General features: G+C 42.4%; 1 protein-coding gene across 1 annotated transcript in view; it reads right to left on the bottom strand.

The window, feature by feature from the left end:
- Window positions 1-22,806, bottom strand: part of wdr48a (WD repeat domain 48a) — a 132,142-nt gene that overhangs the window by 25,629 nt on the left and 83,707 nt on the right. The window contains exons 12-13 of the mRNA XM_078231657.1: window positions 21,068-21,175; window positions 15,608-15,704 (exon numbers count right to left, since the gene is read on the bottom strand). Coding sequence (XP_078087783.1) covers window positions 15,608-15,704; window positions 21,068-21,175 — 205 coding nt within the window. The remainder of the gene's footprint in view (window positions 1-15,607; window positions 15,705-21,067; window positions 21,176-22,806) is intronic.

Genomic DNA, 22,806 nt, shown 5'->3' with positions numbered 1-22,806 from the left:
AGTTTTAACCATTTAAGTGCCTGCATCACTACATCTCTCCTAGAGCAATGTAACCTTCCTTAGTGGTGGTTCCCAGAACTGAATGGAGGACTCCAGATGGGCTCTGGCAGAGGCTCTGTACAACTGAAACATAACTTTGACTCCTTTGCATTGTTTTGAGAACACAGGCAAACATTGAATTAATCTTTGTTGTTACTTTTTTACCAATGCAAGCAGCTTTGCGTGTATCTTGTATCTGGACACCCAAATTCCTTTGCTCCTCTACAGTTTCTATTCTCCAATTAAGAAAATACCATAATTTGTCTAAGATTCAAAGTAAATGACCTCAAACTTTCCCACCTCGAATTTCATCTTCATTTTGCCCACTCACTTTACACTTCATTTCATACAATTTAATGTGCTTCCTATCTTAGTGTTATCTGCAAATTTGAATATAGTTTCAAGTATTAAAAGGCACAAGAAAAAAAGCTAATATCCCAGGACAGATCCCTGGGGAATGCCACTCGGCAACATCCCAGAGTATGTTTCTTTTACCCCCATCTCACTGCCTCTACCAAGTTTCAAACCTGGTCACCAAGTTACCTCAAATTCTGTGCACTTAAATATTTGCCAACAATCTCATGTGAAAGTTTATAACATGCCTTATTTAAGTCCATACAGATCACATTTATTGATTGCCTTCTATCCGCCACAGTGGAAGCCCCCTCAAAACATTTCAACTGGATTCATCACATCATGACTTAGCTTGTGTTGTCCAATTGCTCAGTCATTCTGTTTCCAGTTACCTCTCCACCGAGGTCTGTCATTACCTGGCTCCTTCCTCCATTTCTTCTCAAACATTTGACTTAATCAATCTAAAGACAAAATCACAGAATTGTTATGGTGCAAATGGCCATTCAGCCTATCATGTCTGCACCGGCTCTCCGTTGAGCATTATGACTTAGTGCCATTCTCCTGCCTTTTCCCCATACTCATGCATATTGTTTCTATTCAAATAATCATCCAATGTGCTGTTAAATGAACCTGCCTCCACCACACTGCCAGGCAGTGCATTCCAGACCCAAACCATTCGTTGTGAGAAAAAGTTTTTCCTCACCTCACATTTGTTTCTTTTACAAATCACTTTAAAACCGACCCCTCATTCTCGATCCTTTTGAGAGTGGGACAATTTCTACCTATCTATTCTGTCCAACCCCCTCATGATTTTGAACATCTCTATCAAATCTGCTCTTAGCCTTCTTCTCTCCATGGAGAACAGTCCCGACCTCTCCAAACTATCCTCATAACTGAAACTTTTCATCCCTGGAAGCATTCTTGTAAACCTCTCCTGAACACTCTCCAATGCTTTCTATAGTGTGGCTTTCAGAACAATATTCCAGCTGAGGTCTAATTAATGTCTTGCATGAGTTCAGCAAAATCTCCCTGCTCTTGTACTCTGTGCCCTATTAATAAGGCCCAGGATACATAATGCTTTATTAACTGCTCTCTCCAGCTGTTCAGCCACCTTAAATGATCTAAGCATATACACACCCAGCTCCCTCTGCTCCTGCGCCTCATTCACTACACACTTCTCCGCACTGAACTTCATCTGCCAATCTGCCCACTGCACCAGCTTGTTATATTGTTTTGAAGTTTTGCACTCCTCACAGTTTATAATGCTTACAGGTTTTGTGCAATCCACAAACTTTGAAATTGTCCCCTGCACACAAAGATCCACATCATCAATATATATCAGGAAAAGAAAGGATCCCAATACCGGGCCCTAGGGAACTCCACTACAAAACTTCCTCCAGCCTGAAAAATATCCATTGACTATTACCCTGTTTACTATGACTCGGATAATTTCACCTGGTATTCACCTTGTTACTCTCCCTTTTATTTCATCAGCTGTAACTTTTCACATAAGTTGGCTGTGTGGTACTGTATTGAATGCTTTTTGAAAGTCCATGCACACCACATCATCAGCTTTATCCTTATCAACCCCTTCTGTTAACGACTTGGAGGAAGGAACTGAATGCACTGTTGCTAAGTTTGCAGATGATACAAAGATATGTAGAGGGACAAGTAACATTGAGGAAGCAGGGGGGCTGCAGAAGGACTTGGACAGGTTAGGAGAGTGGGCAAAGAAGTGGCAGATGGAATACAATGTGGAAAAGTGAGAGGTTATGCACTTTGAAAGGAGGAATGGAGGGATAGACTATTCTCTAAATGGGGAAATGTTTAGGAAATCAGAAACACAAAGGGACTTGGGAGTCATTGTTCAAGATTCTCTTAAGGTTCAGCCGGCAGTGAGGAAGGCAAATTGCAATGTTAGCATTCATGTCAAGAGGGCTAGAATACAAGAGCAGGGATGTACCTCTGAGGCTGTATAGGCTCTGGTCAGACCCCATTTGGAGTATTGAGAGTAGTTTTGGACCCCATATCTAAGGAAGGATGTGCTGGGCTTGTTATGGTCCAGAGAAGGTTCACAAGAATGATCCCTGGAATGAAGAGCTTGTTGTATGAGGAACGGTTGAGGACTCTGGGTCTGTGCTCGTTGGAGTTTAGAAGGATGAGGGATGATCTTATTGAAACTTACAGGATACTGAGAGGCCTGGATAGAGTGGACGTGGAGAGGATGTTTCCACTAGTAGGAAAAACTAGAACCAGAGGGCACAACCTCAGGCTAAAGGGACGATCCTTTAAAACACAGATGAGGAGGAATTTCTTCAGCCAGAGAGTGGTGAATCTGTGGAACTCTGCCGCAGAAGGCTGTGGTGGCTAGGTCCTGGAGTGTCCTTAAGACGGAGATAGATACGTTCTTGATTAAGGGGATCAGGGGTTATGGGGAAAAGGAAGAAGAATGGGGATGAGAAAAATATCAGCCATGATTGAATGGCGGAGCAGACTCGATGGACCGAGTTGCCCAATTCTGCTCCTATGTCTTATGATCTTACGGTCTGTTACCTCCTCAAAAAGCCCCAGCAAGTTTACACAATTTCCCCTTTAGAAATCCACGTTGGCTCTTCCTAATCAACCCATATTTTCCCATGTGACTACTAATCTGTCCCATCCAAGTGTTTTCAGAAGCTTCCCAATCACTCGCATTAAACTGACTGGTCTGCAATTGCTGGGTTTTGCCCGACAACCTTTTTTTTTAAAACAAGGGCACAAAATTTGCAGTTCTCCAGTTCTCTGGCATCTCACCCGAGCCTAGAGAACACTGAAAGATTATGGCCAGTACCCCTGGAATTTTCACCCTCACTTCCTTCAATATCCTTAGCTGCATCTCATAGAAATCATAGAAACCCTACAGTACAGAAAGAGGCCATTCGGCCCATCGAGTCTGCACCGACCACAAATCTTCGATTTACCAAACCACCGATCTCACCCGGTCTTTTGCTAATTTTAAGTACCGGCAATCTATCCATACTTCCTCCTTATCAATTTTGAACCCTTTTAATGACAGATTCCTCCTCTGTTGCCATGGCCTGGATAGCATCCACCTCATTGGTGAAGACGGATGCAAAGTTTTTATTTAATACCTCAGCCATGCCCCCAGCCCCCATGCATAAATTCCCTCATTGGCCTTCCTCCTCTTTTTACCAGCCTTTTGCTTTTTTTAATCCCCTTTATGCTCAGCAATGTATCAGCAAGTGCAAACTGTCACAATTACATTGTCACGCTATTTGCCTTATTAAAGACAGATAATTGCTCTTGGCTCAACCTTCACAAGAGTATAAATGAACACAGCTAGAACAGTTGAGTGTGGCCAAATTCCCCTCCAACTCGACTTTCAAGTTTGCTGATGACCACCGTAGTGGGTCGGATCTCAAACAATGACAAGGGAGTACAGGAAAGAGATAGAGAATCTGGTCAACCGGTGCGGTGACAATAATCTCTTCCTCAATGTCAACAAAACGAAGGAGATAGTCATCTACTTCAGGAAGCGTAGTGGAGAACATGCGCCTGTCTACATTAATGGGGACAAAGTGGAAATGGTCGAGAGCTTCAAGTTTCTAGGTGTCCAGATCACCAACAACCTGTCCTGATCCCTCCATGCTAACGCTATAGTTAAGAAAGCCCACCAATACCTCTACTCTCTCAGAAAGCGAAGGAAATTTGGCATGTCAGCTGCGACTCTCACCAATTCTTACAGATGCACCATAGAAAGTATTCTTTCTGGTTGTATCACAGTTTGATATGGCTCCTGCTCTGTCCAAGACCACAAAAAACTACAAAGAGTCGTGAACGAAGCCCAGCCCATCAAGCAAACCAGTCTCCCATCCATTGACTCCGCCTACACTTCCTCCTGCCTCGAAAAAGCAGCCAGCCTAATCAAGGACCCTACACACCCCGGACATACACTCTTCCACCTTCTTCTGTCAAGAAAAAGATATAGAAGTCTGAGGACATGTACCAACCGACTCGAGAACAGTTTCTTCCCTGCTGGCATCAGACTTTTGAATGGACCTATCTCGTATTAAGTTGATCTTTCTCTACACCCTAGCTATGACTTTAACACGCATTTTGCACTCTCTCGTTTCCTTCTCTAGGAATGGTATGATTTGTCTGTATAGCGCACAAGAAACAATGCTTTTCACTATAATAATACATGTGACAATAATAAATCAAATCAAATGAGTTGCTGTGGGGTAATTATATGGAGTTTTCATCACTGTCAAATTGGATGCAAAATAAACTTATGAAAGAAGCTGCTGTATTATTCCACCATCATACTAACAGTTAATATGATTCTGTAGAAGGATCATTTACATTCAAACCATAAACTCTATTTCTCTACACAGATGTTGTCAGACTTACTGCGTTTATGCAGCATTTTCTGTTTTTATTTCAGATTTCCAGTATCTGGAATATTTTGCTTTTATTTTAGTTAATAAAAACATCCTTTCTTGTTTGACTGTACATACACTGCTGTAGAAAATCTTCCCGAACACAATTTTGGAATGTTTGCCCCTCTGTGCACTTTGCACTATCACAGTCTCAATCTACATTCAGGTAATTAAAGTCCCCCATTATAACTATTCTATAATGCAGATTTGTTCCTCTACAGTGGCACAGTGGTTAGCACTGCTGCCTCACAGCATCACCGGGTTCAATTCTGGCCTCGGGTGACTGCCTGTGTGGAGTTTGCAGATTCTCCCCGTGTCTGCGTGGGTTTCCTCCCAGAGTCCAAAGATGTGCGGACTAGGTTGATTGACCATGATAAATTGCCCCTTAGTGCCCCAAGATGTGCAAGTTAGGGGAATTAGTGGGATAAATACATGGAGTTATGGGGATAGGGCCTGGGTAAGATGCTTGGTTGAAGAGTTGGTGCAGACTCGATGGGCTGAATGGCCTGCTTCTGCACTTTAGGGATTCCATGATCTTTCCCACTAGGCTAGACTGAGCAATGTAATTGCACCCTTTTTGTTCCTTAGCTCCAGCCAAATGGTTGCATCCTTGTGCTCTCTGGGACGCCCTCTTTCTCCAACACTCTCCTTAATCAATACCGACATGTCTCCTCCTTTTCTTCCTTTCCTACTGAACACCTTATCCCCAGGAATATTTAAAATCCTGCTCGGTCTTCCTTGAGATTAAAATTATGTCAAGAATTTCGGGAACGAGAGAAGGGGCTGCAAAGGTGTGCTGGCTGAGAAGACTGCAAGAGGATAGGAAGAAAAGGTCATCACTCAAGAACCAAAAATGAATGAAGCAAATCAGTGCAATGGAATCGTGGGAATTCATGATGTTCTCAGCAACAGATTGCTACTGTCCCAGATTTTAAATAATAACCAGTTGACTAGACCATAAAATACTACTTGCATATAAAAGAAAATTAATAAAGATCTTTTGAATATTACAATTAAGTCCCTTATGAGGTAGCCAAAAATATAATTTTTCAGGCTCCAGTTTTACACTTTTTGTCAACGCACTGACATCCGGCTAAGTTCCTTTTTAAATAAAAAGATAATTTTTTTCTTTGAAATCAGCTAACAGAACCATCACAGTAGTGGAATCAGCTTCTCAACCCCTAAGTGCAATCACTGTAGTTATTTCTATTCTACGATTAATTGGTTTCCTGTAATAAGCTGACACAATGACCATTCCGGCACTCCGGTTTTAAAAATTTCCTTTGTGGCAAAATCTATATTTACTGTTTGAAGAAAATGTCACACTGAATGGGGCTGCAAAAGCTCTTCAGAGGAGGCTGATTTATTCGGAAATGATTGCTAATCAAATAAGTCTCGTCTTTTTAGCCATACAACCAGACCAAAATCAATCACAGACAAAATAACAATGTCTACAAAATATCAACAATAATTTTACGACATTTTGTAATTTGCTGCCAACCTTCCGTTTAAATTTTATATTCCCAATTAAAGCAACAAAAGAACAAAGAACAGCAAAAATACTCAAAAACTTGGTATAGGAACCAGGTCGCTACATCCTCTTCAGTCTCCATTGTCTCCCCTAGCTATGCATTGACCATCTATGGCCAACATCCAATCCCCTTCCAAACCAAATACAGTCTGGTGACCTCACGCCCTTGGATTGCCTCGTTTGGCTGCAGACATGGCTTCAGAGTGGCCTGGCTGAATTACAAGCAAGCAGGGAGGGAAAGCAAGAGAATAAATCATGTATGCAACCCCCTTGCTATTTATTCTGTGGTACCATGGATAAAGAGGCAGCCCATCACTACATTTTTCAAGTTAACTAGGACTGGGAAATAAATGCTGGCCTTGCTGCCGCAGGACTTCAATGCAATGCATCAAAAGGTTACATTCCTCTCGCTTCATTCCCCCAGTCAGCTGGCATCATTTTAACATTTCCCGTCTCTTCATCTTACACCCCTTTCCTCTATCTCCTTCACCTCCAATAAGCAGCCCATGTACCTCTTGATGACTAAGGAGATTACCCAATCAGCTGCTTACATAGAACATTACAGCGCAGTACAGGCCCTTCGGCCCTCGATGTTGCGCCGACCAGTGGTACCAATCTAAAGCCCCTCTAATCTACACTATTCCAATGTCATCCATATGTTTATCCAACAACCACTTGAACGCTCTCAACGTTGACGAGTCCACCACTGCTGCAGGCAGGGCATTCCACGCCCTTACTACTCTCTGAGTAAACATGTCTTCCACATTCTCTGTCACGTCTTCCTTCCACGAGCCCACCGGGCCAAACTTCCTCTAAAGATTCCCCCTGCTGTAGCCCTGAATCTGTTCTCCAGTTTTACCCCCATCTTTCTTCATTCTTTCTCTGAGCTCATAGTGTTCACGAGACCCACTTCCTGCTCCCTCGATCCTATTCCCACTAAACCACTGACAACATAACAAATATTGGCTAACATAGGCAGGAAAGTTAACAGTTGCTGCCATCACCCCCTCCTCAAAAGATCAATCCCTGACCTCACCATCCTCACAAACAATTGTCCAATCTCTTTTTCCTCTCCAAAGTCCTTGAGCGTGCTGTTGCCACCTAAATCCATTCCTATCTTTCCCCCCAATCAGGTTTCAGACCAATTATCAATCCATGCCGATATATTACCCCCAATCTCATGCACTTCAATTTTGCACACCACCCTCTTATCAAAAGCTTTCTGAAAATCCAAATACGCCACATCCACTTGTTCATCCTTATCTATTCTGCTAGCTACATCTGCAAAAAATTCCTGTAATTTTGTCAAATATGATTTCCCTTTGATCAATGCCTGTTGACTTTCCATGTTGACTGTCTAATTCCATTGATATTTTCTAAGTGTACGGTTATCATCATCTTTATAATAGACTTTATCCCTGCCACTGTTGTTAGGCTAACCGGTCTTTCATTCCCTGTTTTCTCATTCCCTCTTTTAAATAGTTGGGTTACATTTGCCCCTTTCCGATCTGTCAGGACTGTTCCAGAATCTACAGAATTTCAGAACATGACCAACGCATCCACTATATCCATGGCCACTTCCTTTAATACCATGAGATGTAGATTATCAGACCCTGTGAATTGATCAGCTGTCAGTCCCATTAATTTCTCCAGCACTATTGTTTTTACTAATTATTATTTCCTTTAATTCACCAGACCCTTGCTTAGTTCCCTCACATTTCTCAGTTATTTGTGTCATCCCCCATGAAGACAAACCCCCCTCCCCATCCCGTGCAGCTGAGCCACTCACTGTAACACCACTTTCTGCACACTCTCTCCTTTCCTTCTCGATGTACGGTATGCTTTGTATGGCGCGCAAGAATCAATACTTTTCACAATATACTAATATATGAGACGATAATAAATCAAATCAAATCTTGCTGCCGTCCCTGGAGAAACCAACTCCCTTAGCAGTATCCAAAATGGAAAATCTGTTAGAGGGAGATGGACATGTCACAGGACTGAAATTTGGCAACCTCTGGAGCCTTTGATGTGATTAATCATACCGTTCTCCTCTAATGTCTCTCCATGGTCATATCCAGCTAGGTGGGACTACACTAACCTGGTTCCATTCTAATAGTGGCCAGAGAATGGCTTCTCTGTCTGCTGGACGTGCAAAAACTTCCTTCCATCAATATTGGGAAGACAGCCATTGTTTCCGGTTTCCCTACAAACTCAGTTTCCCAGCTAAGGACCATGCCCTCTCCTCAGATACTCAGTGAGAATTTCAAATGATTGATACCAGTTCACCAATGCTCCTACAAATCAACTTAATCATTGACTACCCATTCAAAAATTTTCATAATTGCAAGGACTTTGATTAAATCTCTTGTCTCCTCTTTCTCAATTCTGATAACCACACGGTGGCACAGTGATTACCACTGTTGCCTCACAGCGCCAGGCTCGTTTCCAATTCCCGGCTCGGGTCACTGTCTGCATGGAGTTTGCACGTTCTCCCCACGTCTGCGTGGATTTCCCCCCGGGTGCTCCCACAGTTCGAAAGACGTGCTAGTTAGGTGGATTGGCCATGCTAAATTCTCCTTCAGTGTACCCGAACAGGTGCCGGAGTGTGTCGACTAGGGGTTTTTCACAGTAACTTCATTGCAGTGTTAAGCCTACTTGTGATACCAATAAAAAAAATAAACACACAGACTGCAGCAATTCAAGGCAGTGCACCATCATCTTTTCTAGGGCAATTAGGGATGGGCAATACATGCTGGCCTGGCCAGCGATGCCCATATCCTGTGAAAGAATTTAAAAAAATATTTTCACTAGTCTCCATATCCATTACCGATGCATTGTGGCTACAGTATGTACAATTTACAGGATGCACTGCGATCAGTCACCAAGGTTGTTTTAACAGAATCTGTCTCCTTTTCCAACCTCAACCATTGAAATCAACAAAAGTCACAATGGAACAGTTTTTCTGTCAGGTTCCTCTCCAAGGTCACACACCTACAAACATGGGCACAGACTGTCCCTACATTGGTGCTAGATCAACAGACATCTCCACTAAACACCAAATCGGCGTTTCCCAGGACAGCCAGGAATGGGGCAACAAATGCATGTCAATGCTGTCCACATTAAAAAAATTCTGTCATGGGAGATGGATGTCCGCTGGCTGGGTCAGCATTTTTACTGGCCATCCCTAATTACCCTTGAGAAGGTGGTGGTGAGTTGCACTCAGTGCTGTTTGGGAGTGACTGCCAGGATTTTGAACCAGCGACAGTGATGGAATGGCGATATATTTCTAAGTTAGGAAGACGTGTGACTTGGAGGGGAACTTGCAGGCAGTGGCGTTCCCACATATTTGCTGCCCTTGTCCTAAGTGGCAGCGGGTTTGGAAGGTGCTGTCCATCAATCCTCAGAGTTGAAGTGAATAATATCCAGTGAATAATGAATGATAGCTTAACTGAAGGTAACCATTCACAAAACTTTTGGTGTTAAAATATTTTAAAAGGCAAGATAACTTTGCAACAATGTGTTTGTGAAGTTGCTAAGTAACAGGGACGGACTGCCTTCTCTAAATAGGATTGCAGTAATTAGTGCGATGACAAACTAATAATTTAACTAAAGAACAGATTAAAATGGATAGGACTGGCAAGTCTTAATGTTACAATTTGTTTTTATAAACCCAAGTAAATCCACTTTGGTTTCAATTCTCTAAGCGAGTATGTGATTTGATTTGTCACATGTATTAACACAGTGAAAATTATTGTTTCTTGCATACTATACAGACAAAGCATACTGTTCATAGAGAAGGAAGGGAGAGAGTGCAGGATGCAGTGTTACAGTCATAGCTAGGGTGTAGAGAAAGATCAACTTGGCTGTAGGTTAATGCAAAACCAAAATGATGCAGTTTATTAGCTAAAAGTAACCAAATTGCAGTTTTAAATTATTCAAACCCAAACAGCATGCCTGGTTTAATGTACAAGACATCATATTTCAAGTTGCTCACCAGTGCAAATAACCATCCAGGATTTGGAGAACTCTGTACCAGTGTCACTTCCAATTGTGCAGATAAATAACATTGCCATTACAACAGCACTAACAGATGTCTGGGATTTATAGAGTGCTTAGAGATCACACTTTTATAAAAGCAAATGGATACCAACTTTGAAGAGACTCAGGTGCAAATTAAGTTCTCGAGAGAGTTGCAAATATAAAAGAGAATGGAAAAAAAAACTTCAGAGAAAGGTTGCTGGAAGCTCATTAACTAAGTGTAAAGAGATCATTACAGTATATCTGGCTGGTGACAAAATTCAAAAAAATTCCCACTCTGTCACACTGTTCAGTGACTTTCCTTGCTAATTATCTGCCCAATCTTCTCTATGTTTGGGAATATCATTGTCCTTCCAGACAGTCTGTTCTACATCTTTACTGCACTGTATGTAAAATAGTGAAATCTAAATTTTCTTCCTGCTTCTAAGCTGAATCTCAACCAGAGTTTCGAACATTTAACTATGTCAAAGGTTGCCAGGGCAATGTCTTGATCAGAGTCGACCTGCCCCGAGTCTAAAATTGGACAAAGCTGTGCAGTTAACTGTTCCATGCTGCATTCTCCATGGCAACGCCTCTACCAGAGTCTACTTCCCAACCAATTCTCATGCAGTATAAATCACTATTTCCACGGTTATTGGTGGTAATTTCTTGTGAGCTATCCTGATGAGTGCAAGACAAACAGTTTTGATAGCATGTCTATCTCTTTCAGTAATACGCAAAGTTCTGCAGGACCAAACAAATATCTAAGATGCAACTTGGAACTTTGTCAGAAATCCACCAGTGATTCTGTGCTGATCTGGGAGTCCGATCCATTGATTCTTTATTTTCCTTTTCATGCAACTTGAGTGAGTGATAATAGCTTGGAACCTGCTGCTCATGCCAAGTCAACCAATGGTTTCAAAAGGTAATAGGATGAGCATTCAAAGGAAATAAAGTTGCAGGGCTAGAGGGAAAGAAAAAGGGTAATGGGACTGACTGGTTTGTTATGCAGAGTCAGCATGGACTCAATGGGTGAAATGGCCATCTTTGGTGCCATAAATCAGACAGAACCAAGCATATTGTGGGTGGCTCGGAGGCGCAGTGGTTAGCACTGTTGCCTCAGTGTTAGGGACCTGGGTTTGATTCTGGTTTTGGGTCACTGTCTGTGTGGAGTTTGCATGTTCTCCCCATGTCTGCGTGGGTTTGCTCCAGTTTCCTCCCATAGTCCAAAGATGTATGGGTTAGGTGAATTGGCCATGCTAAATTGACCCTGAATGTCAGGGAGATTAGCAGAATAAATACATGGGTTACAGGGAAAGGGCCTGGTTGGGATTGTCGTTGGTGCAGGCTCAGTGGGCCGAATGGCTCTTCCTGCACTGTAGGGATTCTATGATATCAGGAAGACGACGCAAAATTGAAGTGCAAAAACAAACAAGTCAAACTGCTACAAATCAAAGCCAGTGTGATCGACATAGCTTCATTACATTACACTTTGAAAACTTTGAAACAAGCAAGCTTAATATTGCCTCAAACGCTTAAAAGACTGGACATAAAAACTTATGTAACCTCTCAACAGGAACTTGACATTCTGCAGTCATGCGCCATTAAATTTCAATCTTTACGTTTCATGGAGGAAATATCTGGGTTGAAACAATATGTAGGATCAATATTTGGACCAAGTGCTTTTAGTTAAAGAAAAAATATTCAACACAGTTCTGTCCATTTTACGAGACCAATGCGAGGAGGAAGAACCTGGGCCAGGCAGTCAGCAGCACCTAGAGGAGAGGGTGAGGGGAGAAACCTGGGCCAGTGGTCAGCAGCAACTAGAAAGAAAGAGGAGGACCCTGAGACAGGCAGTCGGCAGCACCTAGATTTGATTTTGATTTTATTTTATTTATTATTGTCACATGTATTAACATAGTGAAAAGTATTGTTTCTTGCGCACTATGCAGACAAAGCATACCGTTCAAAGAGAAGGAAACGAGACAGTGCACAATTTAGTGTTACAGTCATAGCTCGGGTGTAGAGAAAGATCAACTTAATGCACGGTTGGTACATTCAAAAGTCTGACAGCAGCAGGGAAGAAGCGGTTCTCGAGTCGGTTGGTACGTGACCTCAGACTTTTGTATCTTTTTCCCCGACGGAAGAAGGTGGAAGAGAGAATATCTGGGGTGCCTGGGGGAGAGGAGAGGGCGAGAGGAGGAACCTGGGCCTGGCAATCGGCAGCGACTAGAGAGAAAGAGGAAGACCCCGAGACAGGCAGTCAGCAGCAGCTAGAGTGGGTGGATAAAAAAATAAAAGCTGCACGACGAGCGGTGATTTTTGAAACTATGCAGGAGTAACACAAGTTCGAGAGGGACCAAGAGCCAGCCTGAGAGGAGTGGTGGCATTGGTAAGTAGGACCAGGTGAGCATTTCTACTGGCCATCTTTCAAATAAAGATTGGGCTCCAGTTTAGATTAAGTCGGGTTTCAAGTATAAGAAATAAGATAAGGTCCCAGGTATTCATTCAATATTCTTTAAACTAGAGAAAGTAAATGTAAAACGGGTAAGTTAAGAGTTAGTCATGGCAAGGCAACTTGGCCACATGGAATGCTCCTCCTGTGAGATGTGGGAATCCAGGGACATTTCCAGTGTACAGGGTGACCATGTGTGCAGGAGGTGTTGCCAGGTGCAGCAAGTCAAAATTCACAGTTTGGACCTAGAGCAGCGGCTGGAGTCACTGTGGAGCACTGCAAAGCTGAGATCTTCAATGGAACGTGCGTATAGTGACGGGTCACACTGCAGGTAGAGTGCACAGCCAGAAAGGGAATGGGTGATGACCAGATAGAGTAAGAGCACTAGGCAAGTAGTGCGGGAGTCCCCTGGGTCCATCTCCCTCCAACAGATTTTCCATTTTGGATACTGCTAAGGGAGTTGGTTTCTCCAGGGACGGCAGCAAGATTTGATTTGATTTATTATCGTCTCATGTATTAGCATATAGTGAAAAGTATTGATTCTTGCGCGCCATACAAAGCATACCCGTACATCGAGAAGGAAAGGAGAGAGTGTGCAGAAAGTGGTGTTACAGTGAGTGGCTCAGCTGCACGGGATGGGGAGGGGGAGGTTTGTCTTCATGGGGGATGACACAAATAACTGAAAAATGCGAGGGAACCAAGCAAGGGTCTGGTGAATTAAAGGAGATAATAATTAGTAAAAACAATAGTGCTGGAGAAATTAATGGGACTGACAGCTGATCAATTCACAGGGTCTGATAATCTACATCTCATGGTATTAAAGGAAGTGGCCATGGATATAGTGGATGCGTTGGTCATGTTCTGAAATTCTGTAGATTCTGGAACAGTCCTGGCAGATCGGAAAGGGGCAAACGTAACCCAACTATTTAAAAGAGGGAATGAGAAAACAGGGAATGAAAGACCGGTTAGCCTAACAACAGTGGCAGGGGTAAAAGCTAGAGTCTATTATAAAGATGATGATAACCGTACACTTAGAAAATATCAATGGAATTAGACAGTCAACATGGAAAGTCAACAGGCATTGATCAAAGGGAAATCATATTTGACAAAATTACAGGAATTCTTTGCAGATGTAGCTAGCAGAATAGATAAGGATGAACAAGTGGATGCGGCGTATTTGGATTTTCAGAAAGCTTTTGATAAGAGGGTGGTGTGCAAAATTGAAGTGCATGGGATTGGGGGTAATATATCGGCATGGATTGATAATTGATTAGCAGACAGCAAAGAGCAGGAATAAATGTGTCTTCTTTGGGTTGGCAGGCAGTGGCTCGTGGGATACCAAAGGGATCAGTGCTTGGGCCCCAGCTATTCACAATATTAATCAATGATTTGGATGATGGCATCAAATGTAATATTTTCAAGTTTGCTGATGACACAAAGCTAGGTGGAATTGAGTGCGCCGAAGAGGAAGTAAAGAGGCTTCAATATGACTTAGATAAGTTGAGTGAGCGGGCAAATACATGGCAGATGCTGTATTAAGTGGATAAGTGTGAAGTTATTGAAAGCAAGCTTGCAACTGCAGCAGGCAGTTAGGAAGGCAAATGGTGTGCTGGCCTTCATTGCAAGAGGATTTGCGTACAGGGGCAAAGATGTCTTACAGCTTTGGTGAGACGACACTTGGAGTATTGTATGCTGCTTTGGTCTCCTTACCTACAAGATATAATTGCCATAGAGGGAGTGCAACAACAAAGGTTCAACAGACTGATTCTTGGGATGGCAGGATTGTCATATGAGAGTCTGAGCTGACCAGGCCTATAATTAGTGGAGTTTAAAAGAATGAGAGGGGATCTCATTGAAAGGTATAAAATTCTGACAGATTGGACAGTCTGGAAGCAGGGATGATAGTTCCCTAGCCAGAGGGTCTACAACAAGGGGTTACAGTCTCAGAATATGAGGTAGGCCATTTAGGACTGAAATGTGGAGAAATGTATTCCACAGATTCACCACTCAATTGGTGGTGAACCTGTGGAATTCTTTCTCTATCATATAAGGCTGTGGTGGTGAAGTCACTGAAAGTATTTAAGAAGATAAAGGTGTCAGAGAGAGCAGGGGTAACGTGTTGCTATAGAGGATCAGCCTTGATCATATTGAATGGAGGAGCAGGCTCAATGGGCTGAATGGCCTACTCTTGCTCCTATTTTCTATACAACACAATAATATTTGAATTAGGGTAGCAAGGTCATTTGAGACCTCATGGGGTTGCTCTCCTTGCCCTTTTGCGAGTGGTCGCAGGCCCAAAAGATTCATGCTCAGGGTGATAAGACATGGTCAACAGTCGAAACAACAAATTGTCAGTGGTGGCAAAAGAGTGAGAACCTTGAAGGACCATGGGCAACTTACAAGCAGAGGATCCTTCAGTAAGTAGACTTGTATTTCCTTCAAGCACAAGTAAGGCAACGGACATCAATGTATTCTTTTCTCTAATCATATTGCAAATGGGAGGTTCCTATGAGCAACTGAAGAGGAAAGTACAAAACTGAGAGGCGAGGAGAAATGAGAAGAGCTGACTTTAGGAGATCACTGCTATTGTTGGAATTAGCACCGATAAATGTTGTCTTCTTTCAACACCACTTCACTCTGCTGATTGGCTTACCATCCCCAACATCCACTTTACAGTAACCAGAATCAGTTCTTATCCTGACTCTCAAGACTGGAGATAAAGTGGTTCCGTACATTACCCCAGCTTCAGCCTTACCATTAGCCACTTACGTTTTGGGTCAGATCCATCAGGACTGCTAAATCCAGCATCCTTTGCTGACACCCAGGCAGCAAAACAGTCACTCTCGTCTAAAGTAATTGTCAACATCTACCAGAAAGAAACAGAACACAAACACAAATTTAGACACAACTAATTGGGTGGATAGAAAACCACACAGCTTCACAGCTATCAGAGCAGCAACGATAACCAAACATCACTCTTGCTCATTATCGCCTGTCCAGGCATTTTTCTTAATAATGTTCCCTGCCTGCAGGAATTCCTGGTAATCCATCCCACATTACTGCTCAATAAGTAAAAGTAATGACACCATATTCATTAATCCTGCAGTGTGAACTTTATCACAACCCAAGAACTTCGAACATGCTGCGAATAAAATCTACACTAGACGCAGTCCCTATAGAAACATCCAACTGAAGGAACTGAATAGTTCCCATGAAAATTAAACATTAAGATGCTGAGCGGAGTTACAGAGTTGGAATTTGTTCTTTTAAAATCCATTGAGAAACATAATCTGCATGAGCTGATCACTAAATTAGGACATCATACACACCTCGTGTTGATGACTACTCCTACTGTTCTACCTTTCTTTGCATGGAAGTGAAGTTGGAGGCATTGGGTTGGGTGGAAGGCACAGATTGAGGCCACGATTAAGGTTGCACCATAGTTGGGCACAAGTAAAATTAATGAGCTCCACATCAGTGCATAGGGTTCTCTTACAGGTTGGGTCCCAGGTCAAGTTTAACGTTTATTAGTGTCACAAGTGGGCTTTCATTAATACTGCACTGAAGTTACTGTGAAAATCCCCAAGTCATTACAATCCGGCGCCTGTTCGGGTACACTGAAGGAGAATTTAGCACATCCATTGAACCTAACCAGCGCGTCTTTCAGTCTGTGGGAGGAAAACGGAATACCCGGAGAAATCCCAGACACGGGAGAATGTGCAAACTCCACACAGACAGTGAGCCAAGCTGGGAATCAAAATCTGTGTCCCTGGTACTGAGGCAGCAGAGCTAATCAAGGTCTGGCACTAACAGTGATGATGTGGAGATGCCGGCGTTGGACTGGGGTGAACACAGTAAGAAGTCTCACAACACCAGGTTAAAGTCCAACAGGTTTATTTGGTAGCAAATACCATACGTTTTTGCAGCACTGCTCCTTCGTCAGATGCAGTGGAAATGTGCTCTCAAACAGTGCAAACAGGCACAAAATCAAGTTGCAGAATACTGATTAGAATGAGAATCCTTACAACCAGCCAGGTCTTAAAGGTAGAGACCTTTACACAATGTCTGTACCTTTAAGACCTGGCTGGTTGTAGGGATTCGCATTCTAATCAGTATTCTGCAACTTGATTTTGTGTCTGTTTGCACTGTTTGAGAGCACATTTCCACTCCATCTGACGAAGGAGCAGTGCCCCGAAAGCTCATGGTATTTCTTACCAAATAAACCTGTTGGACTTTAACCTGGTGTTGTGAGACTTCTTACTAACAGTGATAACAGGGGTTGAACATGGAGTCTAAAGCTCCAATTCTGAAAGGAATAGCTCAAAGCACAGTATCAAATATGACTGCTGAATGACCAGAAACAGCATTAGCAGCGACCAATGATCAGATGTCACCAAAATCAATGGTTGCGATGGAGGAGATTTGATGGTCTTATTTCTACGAATAAGATCACAAACAAAGACATGAAAGGAATCACTCATTCCTAAAATACAATTATAACCTTCTAATAAAGTTGCAACAACATTTGATGTAAAGCAAGTGTTGAATGCAGAATTGAATTAGTTTACAGATAAGCTCTTTCACTGTTCGGACTGCTTAATCAATTGGTGGATTGATTTAATTGTGTAACTTATTTGCCAAAACCTCGCTGCATTAAAATGTACAGCCTGCATTTCAGTGAACAATTAGCCACCGAGGAAATCCGTTATCTACAAACTTACTTCGAGTTCTGGGACCACTACAATCCAGGAATTTGCAGGCTGCTGCATAAGCAGATCCTTTTATAAGGAAATCACAATCACACACTAGATTTAATTAAAAGTCCTGTCAGTCATTGTAACTGAAGAGAAAGAGCTTGCCAGAGTTTTAAAACCGACCCACTTCAGAAAATGTAATCAATGAATTCTTCTGGAAAATGAGGGCACTTAAAAAAAAAACTGAATAAAATTGATAAAATGCATCAGGATATATTATTAAATTCTAAAAATTAATAGAATTGCAAAGATCAAAACTGGCATAAAGAAAGACTCAGGAAAAAATGCCAGCTTTCAAAGAAAAAATAAGAATACAGTCTTAAGCCAGTCTTTTGTCAAACTAACTTTGAAGTGTGGAAAAAACTTTGTCCAGCAAAAATTGTTTTTCCAGCACTTTGTTTTTATTTCAGATCTCCATCATCCACAGTATTTTGCTTTTACTTAGCCAAAGGCCGCTTCTTGGCCTTTCGGCTAAGATCAAGTGTAGTCTGCTTATTTTTAAAAAAATATACTTTTCCAATTCAATCAAATCAAGTCCAATTCAGAGTCTCAACAAGTTGAGACATTTCCGATCCAAGCTGACAAGACAGGGCAAGCGACCATTTACCCTGTCCTGGGCCTGATCTACATGAGCCAAGCTGAATGGAGCAGGCGGAGAATTCCTCCTCCAAGGCTTGATCTCATTTGCATCTTAGCCAAAAGGCCGAGATACCGCTTTTAAAAATTGCTTCATATGAAACATATGAAGCTTAAATGCAACCCAATGACCTCAACCAAGTGCAGCATCCGCATAACTACACTTGATCTTAGCCAAAAGGCAGAGAAGTGTAGTCTGCTGATGCTGCACTTGGTCGTGGCCATTGGGTTGCATTTAAGCTTCATTTTCATATGAAGCAATTTTTAAAAGCGGCATCTCGGCCTTTTGGCTAAGATGCAAATGAGATCAAGCCTTGGGGGCAGAGACGTCTGCCTACTCCATTCAGCTTGGTTCATGTAGATCAGGCCCAAGACAGGGTAAAGGGTCGCAGACCCTGTCTTGTCAGCTTGGATCGGAAATGTCTCAACTTGTTGAGACTCTGAATTGGACTTGATTTGATTGAATTGGAAAAGTACAAAAAGATTTTGCTTGCATTTAAGTTTGAAGTGTGATGTTCTTGGATTCACCGAAAGTGAATGAGCTGTTGCCCTCTCATGAATCTAAATTATACCAGTTCACACTCTTTAAAACGAAACACACAGGCGAGCCCATCTTAACACGAACAGTTCCAAGGACAAAACGATATGGTGGCTTTGAAATCTTCAAGGTCATTTCGGTCAGAGCCAAGTTACGGTTTTACCATTGCATGATTTCTAAACTCAAGCACATTTAAAAATTCTTCTCTGACACTGAAGTACCCATTTCTAGGCACTGAGATTAAATTATTTTATTACCACTTTTTCTACAACTGCTCTCAACCATGAGACTCTTGTCTGCAGATCTGCAATGCACAAGAATGGCCCAGGATGACCGAAACAAACCATGCATAACTTTTCCACATTTCAGCAAGCCTACTGATTCAAAGTTAAAAACTGATTTTCAAACAAATATCCTTTTTTGTCATAGAGCAATACAGCACAGAAACAGGCCCTTTGGTCCATGTCGACCATGGCGCCCTCCCAGCTAGCCCCAATTGCCCGCGTTTGACCCATATCCCTCTAATCCTTTTCCATCCATGTACTTATCCAAATGCTTTTTAAATGTTGCTGTTGAAGCTGCCTCAACCACACTATCTGGCAGCTCATTCCACATATGCACCACCCTCTGCGTGAAGTAGTTGCCCCTCAGGTCCCTTTTAAATCTTTCCCCCGTCATCTTAAACCTATGCCCTCCAGTTTTCAATTCCCCTACCCTGGGAAAAAGACTACATATGTTCATCCTACCTATGCTCCTCATGATTTCATACACCTCAATAAAATTTATCAGTGTCACAAGTAGGCTTACATTAACACTGCAATTAAGTTACTGTGAAAATGCCCTAGTCGCCACACTCCGGAACCTGTTCGGGTACACTGAGGGACAATTTAGCATGGCCAATGTACCTTTCAGACTGTGGGAGGAAACCACAGCACCTGGAGGAAACTCACGCAGACACGGGGAGAACATGCAAACCCCGCACAGACAGTGACCCAAGCCGGGAATCGAACCAGAGTCCCTGGTGCTGTGAGGCAGCAATGTTAACCATCCTCATTCTCTTACGTTTTATTTATTTATTAATCACAAGTAACATTAACACTGCAATGAAGTTATTGTGAAATTCCCCTAGTCGCCACAGTCCAGTGCCTGTTCGGGTCAATGCACCTAACCAGCACGTCTTTCAGAATGTGGGATGAAACCAGAGCACCCCGAGGAAACCCATGCAGACACGGGGAGAACGTGCAAACTCCTCACAGACAGTGACCCATGCTGGGAATCAAACCCGGGTCCCTGTCGCTGTGAAGCAGCAGTGCTAACCACTGTGCCACAGTGCTGTCCTTACGTCCTAAGGAATAAAGCCCCAGTCGGCCAACCGCTCCCTATAACTCAGGCCCACTAGTCCTGGCAACATCCTTGTAAATCTTCTCTGCACTCTTCCCAATTTATCAATGTCTTTCCTATAACAGGGTGACCAAAACTGTACACAATACTCCAAGTGCGGCCTCACCAACAACTTATACAACTGTAACATAATGTCCCACTCCTATACTCAATGCCCAATGTCATTAAATTTCATATCAGGGCAATTCTGAATTCTGACAACCTGAAATAAAATAGTGAAAACTCACAGCAGGTCAGATAGCCAACCCGCCTCTATAGATGCATAAGGAATTACTCAGAAAAGAATGACCCAGAGCACTTCAGGTCTTAGTGGATTAAGTTACAAAGAAAGATTGAAGAGACTGGACTTTTTCTTTCACTACAAGAAAGACTGATATAGCTTCTTAGTCAACCAAAGATGTACCAATTGCACAAAAACCTTTGAGTGTTAGACTCCATGTGCACAATTGTGCCTGGGTGTATGATAGCAGCGCTCCAAAGGTCTCAGAATACTTCAGCAGGGAGTATAAATGCTTAATGTGGCTTGTCAAAACAGTCATGCTGGGAAAACTGCCCTTCAGGAGACAGAAGTCATATCACCTCTGCATAACGCATACTCCGACAACGAGTGTTTGCAGCAACATTTAGTTAATTCTTTTCCAAGGTCACTTCTGAAATGCTTCATACAGATTAGGACGTACAACATCCTAATTCCTTCATAGTCATTGGGATGAAATCCTGGACTTCCCTACCCAACACCATTGTGGAAGGATCAGAATTATGACAGGTCTGAGACACGACCAAATCACCCTCACAAGGAAACCAGTGACGGATAATAAATACAGTCTCGCCAGGCACACGTGAAGAAAGTAAAATAGTGAGATTTTGAAACAAGTGAAAAAACAGAAGATTAAAACTTACCCCCGTTTTTAAGTCCACTGAGAACCAGTTTGGCACATAAACCATTTTGAACCGTTTCTTGACTTCTTCTTCAAATTCTACTTTCCCAAGGTCTTCCACTTTGCAAGCCTGTTGGAGAATATATGAGCTGTTTATTTGAAATATTTTAATATCTTTTAATGAACCAATCATTAGGATCTGGGCAGCAAACTGTATTGAATCATTAAAGAACAAAGACCCTTTGGCCCACCTGTGCTGATGTGCAGTTTCTATCCCTCTGTTCGCCTCCCGCTCATGTGTCTATCAAGATACGCCTTGAACATTGCTAATGTGTCTGCTTCCACCATCTCCACTGGCAGTGCTTTCCAGGCACCCACCACCCTGTGTGAAAAACATCCCCCGCATGTCTCCCCTTGTCAGTTTTCTTTCTAATTTCTGGGTCAAAATCACTCAGAAAATGATCAATTATTTAATCCGTGGAGAGTTATTCCCAGATTCTGTGGTCCCACTGTGTGTAAACAGAAAACACTTAACTGTCCAAACTTCAGCAACATTAAGCGGGTTACAGGCAGCAATGGAATTTACACAAAATTGAAGCATTTTCACACGATGTGTTGCAAGAAAGAAACTGAAAGCAACTGCCAGGTCAGGCCTTATGGAACAGGAGTAGTGAGATATGAGAGTCCATTGTGGCACTGAGGCCGAATATTGTACAGTCGGAAGTGCCGGATGGCCTTGACTGCCCTCAGTGAACATTAAAGATCCCATGGCATTCTTTTGATGAGGAGCAGAGGAGTTATTCCAAGAGTCAGGGTCAATCATTTAGCCCTGAAACAACAATAAAACAGATAATGCAATCATTGTGGGAGTCCTTCTGTTTGGAAATTGGCGGCCACGTTTCCTACATTCCAACAGTGACAGCAGTTTAAAGTGCTTCATTGGTGGTCACGAAGGGTGCTATTTAAATGCAATGTTTTTAATCACCATTCAATGGCGAGAGATGGGAGATGGTGGCGTAGTGGTAATTTACAGGACGAGTAATCAGGGACCGGATGTCCATCCATCCTGGACCCAGCAATCCAGAGGCTAAAGTTAATATCACAAGGACAGAGGTTCAAAACCTACCATGGCAGTTGGTGGAATTTAAATTCAATTTAAAAATCTGAAATTAAAAGCTAGTCTCAGGAATGGTGATGACAATAGTTGTAAAAAAAAAAAACCCCAGCTAGTTCACGAATGTCCTGCAGGGAAAGATATCCAACATCCTTGTCCAGTCTGTTCTTCATGTGACTCCAAACCCACAGCAATGTGCCCGATTCTTAACTGCTCTCTGAAATGACCAGCAAAAGCCATTCAGTTGTGGGAATTAGGGTTTGGCAACAAATGCACCCACATCCTATGAAAGAATACTTTAAAGAAAAGTCTGTTTATTTTCTTACAGACACGGTCGGGAGTGAACTGAAACCAACGTACATCCTGACTGTCCACAATCAGCGTGGTTTTGGAAAGGAAGATGTCACTTAGCTCCCGAAGTGTGGGGTCAAGTTAGAATTAACAGCAGCTAGTTTTCATGAGTTTAAAAGAGGGTCTTTTATTCAAACATTCAACCCAAAAGTCTAAACATTATATTAATTACTCCCACACACAAGGTACAATTATAGAAAATGGTACATGTTGTGTCTGCAGGATTGATGCTAGGAGGCACGGAGGCTGACAAACTGAAGGAGCTTTATTAATGAGGTGTGTTCAGTACAGGCAGT

Source organism: Mustelus asterias, chromosome 2 (genome assembly GCF_964213995.1).
Source record: "Mustelus asterias chromosome 2, sMusAst1.hap1.1, whole genome shotgun sequence".
NCBI classification, from domain to species: domain Eukaryota; kingdom Metazoa; phylum Chordata; class Chondrichthyes; order Carcharhiniformes; family Triakidae; genus Mustelus; species Mustelus asterias.
This window is presented reverse-complemented; position numbering and strand designations above follow the sequence as displayed.